Source organism: Schistocerca nitens, chromosome 3, assembly GCF_023898315.1.
Source record: "Schistocerca nitens isolate TAMUIC-IGC-003100 chromosome 3, iqSchNite1.1, whole genome shotgun sequence".
Classification (NCBI taxonomy): Eukaryota; Metazoa; Arthropoda; class Insecta; order Orthoptera; family Acrididae; genus Schistocerca; species Schistocerca nitens.
Window position 1 is genome coordinate 638643895 of NC_064616.1, and position 13665 is coordinate 638657559.

Sequence of the window (13665 nt, forward strand, 5' to 3'; positions counted from 1 at the left end):
CTCTGTGCCATACCACAACAAACAGCACTTCTTACTTTACTTCATGAATACCTAATGTAAAAACTGATAATCTAGTTTATCGTGGGGAAATCTTAAATTAGATAACAATGGATAACATCCGTTTGAGTGCTAAAGTAAGCACTCCCTGTTGTTTTTAACAAAAACTGACCAGGTATGTCCAATGTGTGATGAAGCGCAGTCTTTAAAATCACAATCAAAATACTTTCAGGTACATACTTTTAAGGAATATAATTGAAAACTGCAACTGTAAATAAATACGCACGTGAACTGGCGCCAAACGATTCGCGAAACATAAAGGGACTACGACATTCTGAGCGGGAGAGCCAATGGCGTGACCGCTCGCAACGTGCATTAGTTGTTATTTCCGCGGCGTGCGACACTTTTTGAACTTGGTGGGAATTTTGGAACTTGCTCACGTGGGCCGTTCACATGCCACGGGCAGCCTTGCGTTAAGTGTTACAGCATATATGTTAGCATCTCATTTTTGTTGAGCGGAAATGGAGAAAGAAGGAGTTGTCATAATCATCAGCAATAGTCATCAATTTTAGAGCATAGGCACTCATAAATTTTACCTAGAGCGGCATATGGAAGCATGTTTGACAGACGTAGAATGTCGTAATGAATTCTGCATAGCAATAAGTGTATACGGAGCACGTGCGGATAACTTTAATCTGTGCATAAACAACCTTGAAGCTCTACTGGCTATTTAACAATAAAAAACAACGAAATAACGGTTCCTGGTGATTTAAAGTAGATCTTCTTTAATACGATCCCGGTAATAATTTATTAGAGTCTGTAACAACATCATTTGGCAGAAGTAAAGCTGTGAGTACTGGGCGTGAGTCGTGCTTCGGTAGCTCAGATGGTAGAGCACTTGCCCGCGAAAGGCAAAGGTCCCGAGTTCGAGTCTCGGTCGGGCACACAGTTTTAATCTGCCAGGAAGTTAGTATCATTTAAATTAATTGCTAACGCAAACTTCCTAGCTATCGTAGCTATTTGCTCACAAATAGCCTTTGATTATAGGAAGGTCTAATGAACAAAATTATATTACAAAAGCAATAGTCAATGTCCTCGCAGACAATGACATGCAGTCCGTTTTGTTAAGTATTAATACTGTACAGGATATAAAATCTGTGAAATCTGAATTGAAGATGGAATAAAATTTTCAGGGGGATTAGTAAATGGTTCCTAGCCAACTCTCTGTCACTAAACTTTAAAACAACATGCTACATGTCGTTCAGAATTTGTAAGAAGTTTCCCACCAAACTGTCTAAAATATGATGACAAACAGAAGGAAGAAGTGGACAATGTTAAATCTTTGGGATTACAGCTTGACAATAAATTCAACTGGAATTAGCTCACCACAGAACTGCTGCAGCATCTAAAGAAATCTATCTGTCGTACGAATGTTGTCAGTCATATGAGATATAAAAATGAAGACTCTGGCATACTATACTTACTTTCATTCCATACTGTCGTATGCGATTATTTTTTGGGGTAACTCATCAAAGTAAGCTGAAGTTTTCCCAGGACCAAAAACGTGTAATAAGAGTTAATTATTGTGTGAACTCAAGAACATCCTGCAGAGGTCCGTTTAGGGAACGAGTGACATTAATTACTGCTTCCCAATATATTTATTCATTAATGAAATTTCTCATTTAAATATCTCTTTTGAAACTAATATTATAATTCGTGGAACCAATACCAGAAATAAGAATAATCTACACAAAGATTTCAAATCGCCTACTTTGGTCTAAAAAGGTGCCCATTATTTAGGAACACACATTTTCAATAACTTGCAAAGCAGTTACAAAAAGTCTAACCGCCAACAGAGTTTAGTTTAAAAGGAGCCTAAAGGATTTAGCGGTGGCCCCTTTCTTCCACTCCAGTGACGAATTTCCTAGTAGAATCAAGTGCCGTGTAATATCAAATAATTCAAATCTTAGTACACTCTAACTTGTGGACAAATTCAGTGAGGTAATGCAATCATTGTAAATAAGCGTTGTAAAATGATTATTCAATTTAGAGTTTATTACCTTTTAAATGAAGATATGTTTAAAATTTTTTGTCTCATTCCACATCCATGACTATTATTTCACTTGAGGCCTGTGGAAGGTATATTAGCATAGTTATTTTTCATTGTAAATATTTATTGTGCATGCTTGCTTTTCTGACATGTTTATCATGGAGGGTCTCCTCGTTATGTATCAAGTGGAACAAAAGTATATATAATCTAACCGAAGCTATTTAAAATGACTGAGCGATTTTTAGTATACTACTAAGACTTGGATCTCATGTGTGTACTACTGTTGCACGCATTTCATTATCCGATGCTAACATTGCAGGTACAGACACTTCCTGATAAACAGAGCAAAGCACGCCAAGGACATGGTCGGATGCCAATATAACGTCATACACATGAACACCAACGGCCTATAGGTAAATAATTAGAGTTGCAATTCTTTGTGACAGAACATGCAAAACAGAGCATTGGTGTTTTTCATGTTTAGTGTTGTTACCAGGCCTCCTGGAATACCTACGGGCCACGAACAGCGTGAGATGCTGAGTGATCCATGTTAAAGGTCACAGATATGCCACATGATCGTATGAGATAGCGTTATCAACATCTGACAGAGTTTCAAAAGGCCCTCATTGTAGGTCTTCATTTGGCCAAACGGTCAAATAATGGAGTTTCAGATTTGTAGAGCATTCGGATGAGTCAGTGGCCTGATGTTGGATTACATGGGATTGAGAGGGCAGATATAGTCGTCGTCAAGGCTCCGATCGACCACATCTGCCCATCACAACTGTGCACCAAGCACATTGTAATCCCATTACATAAGAGTGTAGCGGAGGCTCAACCGGTTGGTTTTTTATCCAGTCTTTGGGTTGGACCCGTAGTATAATTATTTATGATTGTGAGCTCGGTTCTCTGACTGTGCCTCCGAGATAAATGCCGTATGCTGGTCATATCGACATATCGATATCCTCTCCTGGCGGTAGGTCAAACAACTCTGCGTCTTTATCGTTGACAGACGAGAATACAATATTTTATACGTCTTATTCTTGTCGAGTTATTCTGCTTGGTACCCGCTAAGTACGTACGTGGTAAATAGGATAATAATGAATGAGAAGAGATCTCACGATTTGAATACAATGCGATAAAATTACTAAGAACTGAGAGAAATTGGCAGGTTCAAAGAAAACAGCAATCTTTGTGATAAGCAGAATATTAGACTACCAAAACTAATGTAATGAATGTAGTGAATTTTTAAAATCTCGACCTCATTTACGGTAATACCCATAAATGCCAAACAATTTTTTTTTACTATGCAAAATCAGATAATGGATAAGCATCATCTATTCATTGTCATACTGAAGATATAACTGCTGAAGCAAGAAATGCAAGATTGAAGACAGAGATAGACTATCGTATTTTACACAATTATTTCACGAGGATCTGATATTGAACATGAGTTCCTCCTTCCGATTGTTGCACTGAATGAAAAACCTCAAACGTTGAGGGAAGTATTGGCAGAGTCTAAAAGCAACTGAGCACTGCTGATAAATCTAATATCACTGGAGCGGATGATACTGATGTGCTATTCTATGTCTACAGCGCTACAGATATACCCCTCTTCCCCCCCCCCCCCCCCCCGCCCGGCACCTGTCTAGCAACAATGAACAATGGAGCATTTTATCCTGCATGTAGATATTCTTAGTAATTCCAGTTCAGTAGAAGAATCACAGAATTGATGTGCAGTGCTACAGGCCTATATTGTTACCCCAATATCTATTGTTTTTGTCCAATGGGTTTTGTTCAGTCCTAAGAAAACATCGCCGGCCGCGGTGGCCGTGCGGTTCTAGGCGCTGCAGTCCTGAACCGCGGGACTGCTACGGTCGCAGGTTCGAATCCTGCCACGGGCATGGATGTGTGTGATGTCCTTAGGTTAGTTCGGTTTAAGTAGTTCTCAGTTCTAGGGGACTGATGACCTAAGATGTTAAGTCCCATAGTGCTCAGAGCCATTTGAACCTAAGAAAACATCACTGGGAGTAAGCATGTATTAAAGGTACAACAATCGATCAAGACAGCTGGCTCCCTCAATACAGTTTCTCATTGCCGCCCAGGCAACGAGATACGCTCTTACTAAGCCCCTGACCAAATATACAACTCACTTTCAACTCGAAAGACTTGCACCAGGCGATGGGTTACCCGACGGGAGGCCCTAGCCACACGGCATTTCCATTTCACCAAACTCACTTGATGATTTTCTATCAGAAACGATTCTCAATGACACTCACAGTAACAAAGGTCTTCTGATTGTAGAGACTGACTGTTATGATTGATGGATTCTGTAAAACTGTGGAAAAATTATATAGGGAATATACTATGTTACAGGGAATATACTATGTTATAATGGACGAGACAGAATCAATGTATATAAGATAATTAATGAAATTATATGAAAAATAATGGCGGACACATTGGATTGGTTGCAGATATCCGTAAGTCTGCGTCTCCTGAAGACAGCTTCGCGGACACATATTTCGCCACTTTAGTTGCCTTTGAAATTCAGTTCTGTGGTTACATTCGATAATACTTTGAACTTCAATACCTTGAATCCTGTATCAAATATGCGTGTCTGTTTTGTGTTTCAGGGCTCGGGAGGACGGGCGTTCTGATCGCTTGTTACCTGGTGTTCAGCCTGAGAGTCCGAGCCAACGACGCAATCAGATATGTGAGGCTGAAGAGGCCCAATTCTGTCCAGACGAGTGGCCAGATCACATGTGTTCAGGAGTTCGAACAATTTGTCTTCCCTCATAGTACAGTATTCTGTAATAAGTAAGACATAAGCTACACTTCCTACATGTCACTCTTTCAACTTGTCTTTGTAATCTCTATGCATGTTTCAAAATGTTAGGCATTCTTACAATCTGTATCTCTAGCATGCTGGGTTTGGAACGGATCAGCAACTTTTTTATGATTACAAATAACCTTTATGAAAACCGCCTTAGATAGCGTAGGAAGAACATTTATTTATTGATTACTGGTTTCGCACTGCTTGCGCATTATCAAATCAGGGATAAAATACAGGAGATGTCACTGTTTACAGCAATAAGGTTTACAAAACTGCATTACAATAGCAACTTAGGCTAATACTGTTCAAAAACAGATGACATACCATAATGTAAGTATTGCGTTGCACCAGTCATACAACTGGAAAATTGGCCTTAAAAGCAATAAGGCTACAGGGGCTCGACAAAAATATGGAAACAAGAGAGAAATGCGTGCTGGAACATAAATGCGGATGCTAGCCAAGACGGCAGGTTACGCTGTTCCATTTGACTACGAAAGTCACCTGAGCAATGCCCTCAATAGGTTGCAAGTGTCAGTCGTGGACAGAACAGCGTTCTGTTTAGTTATAAGTGCATTAAGAGTATATCGGAGCTAAGTGAATTCGAACATTTTTGGTGGTTGTATGGTGGGTGCTTCCGTAGCTAAGGTGGCCGAAGTGTTTGGTGTTTCAAGAGGCATGATATCGAAGACTTATACGGGGAAAGCGGAAAACATCATCCTCTAAGTCACAACGTGGACGGAAGTGTGTGTTGACTGATTGTGTCAGACTGCCGCTGGAGAGAATTGTTACAAAAAATAGGGGGACGACGGTTGCAAACGACGCTGCTGAACTGCATGTCGCACTTGCGAACCCTGTCAACACGAAAACAACGAGGGGAGCTGCATAAACAGGGAATTGCTGTGGATGTCTTGGAAATATTCCCTCACTCTATCAGATTCATTGACAACTTCATTAAATCGATACCCTTTGAGCGGGACAGCTTTTCCTTGCTTCTTATTCATGGATCCTAGGTTTGACATATTTGGTGGGATTCGATCCTGCAACCCTACTGGATTTTATTTTCCCTTTCCTCCTATCGGTGGATACTGACACAGTTAGGTTATTTGGTAGGAAGTCCGTTGCGTCGGAGATAGCTGAAAATTTCAAAATCTCAGCTCTGTTGTATGCTATGTCCTTAAACAAGCTGCGGAGGTGGTAGACTGGTGTGTGTGCTTGCAATACCATTATCAGAAACAATAAATTGATCACTAGGGAATTTGATGTTACGATCGAGTTTTTAAAGCACTGTCTAATCCCTAAGTTTCTTCTCTTAGCTACACCAGGGCGGAGAATGTGCAGGAGAAGTGGGAGGAGGAGGAGGAAGGGTATGCTGTATGATAGGGTAGAGACAACAACAACAAGGCAGAGCCCATTGCGATGTATTGAGTAGCATTAAACGCGACACATTTAAACCACGATCCAGTCTGTAGTAGTAGTTGCTGTTGTCATGGCTAGATGTCAGAGATCGCTATCAGTCGGGAATTTGATTTCGCAACTGGGTTTTAAAAGTACTTTAGGTTTCCTACATTGGTTCTCTCCAGTACATTCTGAAAGAAGAAGAGCCTACTGCATGATAGGATAGAGACAAAAGCAAATACTACTGCAAGACAGAGTCCACTGTGATGTATTGAGAAGCACTAAACACGACACACTTAAACCACAATCCAGTCCACAGTAGTAGTTGTCGTGGCTAGATGTCAGAGATCCTGTGCACTCATGTCCCGATGTCCACACACAGTGTGCCTGCCCCTTGTACACCGCCAGCACGAACGCTCAGAGGCTGCAGAAAACTGCCACGGTCATGTCTGCCAGAGTGCACCATCCCAGCCATCGAGGGCATCTGGAAATGATTGGAGTGGTAGGAATTCGAATGTTACCAATATGTCTAGTGGCAACACTTGGCAGTGATCGACACTGAATCGCTCAATTCTCCTTGGAGTATACATGCAACACATATGACCGCAGAGTCAGCCCTACACATGCTGAGTATTAGTTCGCTATGCAGCTGTCCAGTGGGTTTCACCGCCGGGCTTGCCCCTGCAGCGAAGCCAGAACGTTTCTTTGTACCTGCCACTCACGAGAACCTTGAGTCGAAAATGCCCATTCGTTCCAGCAACAGGCACCACATGACCCACACACCAAATGGTGTCATCCTAGGACACCAGCTACATATTTATCACTGTATTTACATTTAAATATTACGATTGAAGCCCGAATCGGATGACATTCGATAATGAGCGGTGAAGTATTGGAAATACCGCCTCCTGACGGCTGATGTTCCGGAGATATCAGTATCTATATCCCTCTTACGATTGGACATAATCTTCCACGTAAAATCCTTCTTCCCCCTTACGGCTATCGATGCTTTGAAATTGCGATCTCCGACACCAAATCCATACCTCCCTTATGATCAGACATCTCCATTTTGTTTGCACATGTTGGAACAATGACCACAGTAACTTTACACCCTTACACCAACTTTATAAACCTGCCAAACACAGAGAATCTATCGCACATCCGCTACTAAGTATAATACTTCGCCAATAACTGGATGCAGATGGCACCACCCAATACTGAGCGAAAATCCGTGCTGGATCGACATGCCTCATTTGTTTTTCTTGCGAACCAGTGTGTCTTTGGAAGAGAGATGTAATGGTCGTATAAGCGATCAATGTTAAAAACACGAACGCAACGACCATGTTACTGTCACCCTGCATAAGAAGTGGTGTTGGTTCTACAGGCACACTCATGTATCACTAACGATATCCATGTGTTATAAATAGAGATATGGTATTTCTTCCTAATGAAGTGGTCTTTCACATAAATACCGCGATGTTGTATAGAGACAGTGATCGCAGGGTGTGTATTAACAGACCAAAAGTGCAGGTCCACGTCGCCAGCCGTGTAAGCTCGTAATAAAATCCCCCTTATTACTGAAATTAGAGAGTGATTCGGATAAGGAATGTGGTATGAAGCCGATATTTGCAACTCCCTCTTGCCACTGTTAGATATTTCACACGCTAACAAACAGTATTAGTAGTGCATTCTATCTCGATACTATGTAGATACTGTAACAGAGGTACTGCGATACGTCCATGGGGTTATGGGCCAAGGGGGATGATGGTTGACTGAGAATGATCACATACTGTACACTAGATGATGTGCAATGTGAAAATCACTTAAAAACTGCAACCCTAGATTGAAGTCATAAGGAATGTGCATAATCCTGTCTCAATACTTTGGCTTTTCAGATCTATAGTGTTATACTTTTTGGTAGAAATGCTGTCTGCCATTTGGAATCAAGTCTATACATTCAACCAAATACTTGCGATGGATCCTATCGAGACACCTTTTAATGATTACAGCCACTGGTGAATCATATTCGTGGCACTCTCGTATCCCGAAACGAGTCACCTTTTCCTAACTTTTCTCCTAAGGACCCCATACAGCAAAACTCCAGCGTGGTGTCAGACAGTTCCTCAGCAACTTGTAACGCTTCCTCAGTCTCTGCTGCGCCCTCCCAGCACCTTTGTCCATGTGATCAGACCAATTTAAGTCGAAACTGAGCAGAAGTGGGACAGCGCTGTATCTAAGACCTTCTGCATACCGTGGAGAAACTGAGTGAGCTGAGTTAACGCAACAGGACCGCGTTTTCACCACTCGATGGAAATGAGAACATGTTTTCACAGCTCTGCCAACCATGTACGATGTGTAATGCCTGCGCCAAACGAAGCTTTCTCGTGCAACACGAGGTAGTAGAACGGACAGTCCGAGCAGTTACGGTGGTTTTCCTTACTGGGAAAATTAGGAAGACTCCACATCTTACGGAACTGGAAGAAGGACGAGGATTTTGCTACTGCACTGCACTGTGTTTCCACACTACATACAGGTACTGAAGTCCGAAGGAGATCTCCATCCCTCAGGCTGCATTCATGTCTGTTACCCAAACATCCTCTCTATCCTCGTTATTTTGTACCATCCAACAGAGAAAAACTATGACCTATAAAAGCTCTACTAAAGTCACCTGGTCGAGAACTCCATAAGATATTAGTGTATCTATCTCTTCCAGTCTATCAGAAACAAATTTCGTCTGTGTGCTGACATTGAGCATATGTGGCGATCGCATTAAATGTACAGGTATTGGTCCATTGGATCTGGTGACCAGTGTCGAAGTCGCTTGCACAGACCTATGTAAAGTTTCATCGCCCATACTGCAGGGGACCATATCCCACAGACTATCAGTTGCAAGAGAAAGCCTCTGTGTCGTTCTTTCATAAGCAGTTTGGTACATTGTTTTTCTGCAGTAACACATACAAACAGCGTATGACTGCAGTTTTGTTCACCACCGTACATTTTGTTTTTCCACCGTGGTTTTGAGGTCTGTACCAGGTGCTTAACTGACATTAGCGTGTTTCGATCCACTGGCTCTCACAGAAAGCTGGATGTTGTATGGTGTAAACTATGCTGCTCCCATAACACACACAGGATGGTTGAAATAAAAGAGAGAGACGGTGTTTCTTATTGACAAAAAATGTGGAAGACATCGTGACATATGGAAACTGAAAGAGTTTGCGGCATTGCGGAGTGTTTCAAAACAGCAATCCGAAGGTGGTGACCTCTACATTTAATCTCATCTTCCACAGTGATCCCATAGCAGACTTCTCGGTGTTCAGTTTCGCTTGATTCCTCATATTACATCCCTGTATGCGATCACTGTTTCGGTGCTGGCCACCCCCGGAAGGTGTTGCTCCCACCAAGACTCTCTCCATCTCAAACATGTGGTATCAGTCAATTATTATGTGATAGTCAACAGCGTATCAGTGAACAGATGGGGTGAAAAAGACACCATTGATATACGACAATGTACTGCAATAAGCACTACAGTTGATAGTGTGATCAATTTTAACAATTTTACCAGTTTTTCAGTGATTTCAACGCCAAACAATGATACGGCAGCATGGTTCCCAATTTCTGTATCATCGCTAAACCACCCCTCCACTGCTTTGCATGTACCATATACCAGATTGCAAATGTAGGTAGATGATTGTGCAGTGTGTCCATTCATGGCTAATTCTCGAACATATACAAAAAACTTTATCTGACAGCGTCCTTTACCAATGTAGTTAGGTTATCTACATATTTCTTGGACTTCCATCATAGTGCATAATTTACAATTACGATTGCCAATCTTTCCCTATGTGGATGCGTCCGACATAGCATTCTCGCAGTCTTAGGATAAAGCTGGAGACTGAAAGATCTCCCCACATCATCTTTGACCAACCCTACCTACAACACTGTCACCAATTTAATTTGCAGCTGACCAGAAGAAGGATGGAATTGTACCCACTACATTCCAAGTCTCGTGAAGGAACAGAGCGAGCTGAGTCTGTAACCGATGTTCAGAAAAGACTGTTCCACACCAGTCTCACTCACAGCACCCATACAAGTGCACACTACTCTCCAGATTCACACTTGTCGAGGAGGTTAACACCCCTTAACGGTGTATAGTAGATATGAGAGTGTTGTCATAATATAACATGATTAAGAAGAAACTTGTGGTTTATGCATGATAGAGCTCCGGACGGATGGAGTTTGAAACATTTTATGTAAATCAATTGTACTATCTTTCTGAAGTACTGTTCCTTTGCGTGGTGTTCATACTATAATACATCAGAAAGAGAGAAATTATCATGGAACATAAACACATTCTAAGGGCTATACAGTTCTGCACTTAAACGTGCTGTGATGCTAGAGCTGTGCAGTTTCCGACCTATTAGTGATGTGGAATGCGATACTGTTAATACTTCAGTGTAAGGAATATATTTCCAGCGCATGACATACATTCTCCCAGCAAGTTTCTCTACGATAAACTAGGGTGACAAACTGTAAGGTGATAAAACATCTACCTTGCACACCAAAGATAGTACCGATTCTTTGTAACACAAACGCCACATAGGTTTCTGGAGGTGTATGATGTCTTCTGCTTATGAAGGTCAAGCTCGATTACGGGTCAGAAACTGTTATATGCTTATAACAGTCCTAAAAATGATCGTCAGTAGCTGAAAATGCATATGAAGGCACAGCAAAATCTTACAAGTAAATAAATACCACGATCAGTAGCCAGCCGAGATGTAACAGTCTTATCACTGTTTCCACTGCCACTGATAACCTCCCTCTTGAACACAGGAGCTGTGGTCCGATGTTAGGGTGTAGTGCTCATGTGCATAATAGTCATTCCACCTCGACAACACGTCTCTGGACTGTCACCTCTTTCCACTATTAAGGAGTGTATATGTAGGATCATCCACTCCCCTTCAGAACACACAGTTTTATCGATTTCGGTCAGTACTCATCTCATGGTATTTTTCTCTAATTTTACTAGGTTTTCACGACTTTACATATTTCATCATATTTCCCTCCATTTTTACGTATTTAACATCAATTTTTCGTGATTATACCAGTTTTTCCTCGAATTTCACAGCTTTTATGTCATTTTTCATTTTTTCGACAGTTTTCCATGTCTATATGGTCATATTGCTGACATACCCATATATTGTTTGATTTTCTATGAGAATATTTACGCATCTTATACACCAACCTACCCTAAGACTTCCCTCTTCCCGATGATCCACATACAAGCAATTTTGGATAGGATGATCATGAAATCTATAGCAACAGTTGCTTCATACTGTACCAGACTCAAAGAGTGGTGCAGATGATGAATTTATTGGAAACTCGAAGTCTGTAAAGATTTCAATGTATTGCTCCGACCCATCAGTGAGTCTTTTTGCAGTCTCTTGTTGTGCTGCACTTGATGGAAACTCATAGACTGGAAACAGTTCTATACATTCATTTGCCTTTCGCTCTGTTGTGTATGGATCTCCAACAGGGAGTTCACATGTGTACGGAGTTGATTTCTGTCGCTGCTCAGATTTTTTCCATAAGTAAATGAGCTTATTGCTCACCAGATGTGCTTCGTTATTTCTGTGTATACCTTCCAGCTCTGTTACGTACCCAGAACCTTTTCAGGACATCTACAAACTATATCTTTCGGGTATTTATTTTTATTAGCCCAGTAATACGTTATTCGCTAGTTGGCAGTGTGTAGACTGCAGATAGCATTTTGGACCATAAGAGTTTGCCTTCCCTCTCTCAACTTACAGAGTGTGTCTCGCCAGAAGTGTCATTTATAGACGACAAGTTAGCAAGCTATGCTTCCGAACCGCAACTATCCACCGCTGACAGCTGTACACACGTTCACATAGTGACTCTTGCATGCATATTACCAATCGCGAAGTCTCGATTTCAACCACCCGTACTATATTTTCGACGGTGCAACAATTCTGCAAATAGAAAATACTCTTCACAAAATGGTTCTGCAGCGGGTATAAGCAGATTTAAATTCATCCTGCTAAAGAGCATAACGTCTTCGATGTAATTTACATTATCAAGATCTGTAACAAGATTGTCTAGATTCTCCAGTAATAAAAACCATCCAAGTCACTCTAAAGATCCTCAGTGATGGCACATGATCACCCCACTCAAGCTATTTTGTGTGCTAGATGTCCACTGGATGGAGGAAGGCAATCCTTTGTATCATTCTTATGTACGACATAGACGAGCACATTAGTCAGATGGTATAGTATAGCAGTGTACTCGAATGCATCATGTCACTTACAACAACATATTCAGCAGCTGCATTGCATTTTCCCTATTCTTTGTATGTCTGTCACAGATGGCTCCCTTGACCAAGTCCATCCACTGGTGGATACAGAATGCAGACAGCATTTCTACCAGAAAGCATATCAACATACATCTGAAAAGCCAGTGTACTGGTTACAGGATTTTGTACATTTCTTATGGTTTCAACATAGCCTTGCATTGTTTTAAAGCGATTCCTCACATAGCACACCATCTACTGTACATGATCATTCTCAGTCAACCATCAACCTCCCTGGCCCAGAACCCTGTGGATATATCGTAGAACCTCTGTTGTAGTAGGGTAAAGTCAGCACGACCCCACATTGCATTGTTGCCAAATTTATTCAAGATGACTGATCCAAGATTGTGGCCATAGATGGCAACATCACAGTGATGTCATGGCGGGAAGTTAAAATTTTGGCGGGAAAATAGGTCAACTGGGCTACCTCCACTAACATAATATCCCTCCTTTCGCCCGCCCCCTCCTCCCTCCCGTCCCCACCCTTCCCCAGCTGGAAACTGGCGGGAAAAGGACTTAGTCTGCAGTGGGCTGCCGTAGACGACGAACATACGAGGTTTGTCTAAAATGTATCCAACCTTTGATTTTCCCACGCAAAATAGAGATGATAATGCAGCGCCACTGTACACAGGAAGAGACCTTTATGCGCAAGCATGAATTTTGTACCCGCCTTCCAGCGCGTCAGTTGCTGCCTGTTGGTCGTTGAGTGAGGTGCTACACAATGTGTTCGTCGGATTACCGATTTGTTGTGTCTCTTGTTAGAAAAAAAATGGCTCTGAACACTATGGGACTTAACTGCTGAGGTCATCAGTCCACTAGAACTTAGAACTACTTAAACCTAACTAACCTAATGTCATCAGACACATCCATGCCCGAGACAGGATTCGAACCTGCGTCCGTAGCGGTCGCGCGGTTCGAGACTGTAGCGCCTAGAACAGCTCGGCCACCCCGGCTGGCATACTTGTATACTGACCATCAGTTATTTGACTAAATATGAACTTCAATCTGATTCGCATATATATGACA

The 13665-nt window shown here is 41.7% G+C and overlaps 1 protein-coding gene across 1 annotated transcript in view; it reads left to right on the forward strand.

Moving 5' to 3' along the window:
• Positions 1-13665, forward strand: part of LOC126249375 (protein tyrosine phosphatase domain-containing protein 1-like) — a 396740-nt gene that overhangs the window by 179610 nt on the left and 203465 nt on the right. The window contains exon 5 of the mRNA XM_049951029.1: positions 4681-4864. Coding sequence (XP_049806986.1) covers positions 4681-4864 — 184 coding nt within the window. The remainder of the gene's footprint in view (positions 1-4680; positions 4865-13665) is intronic.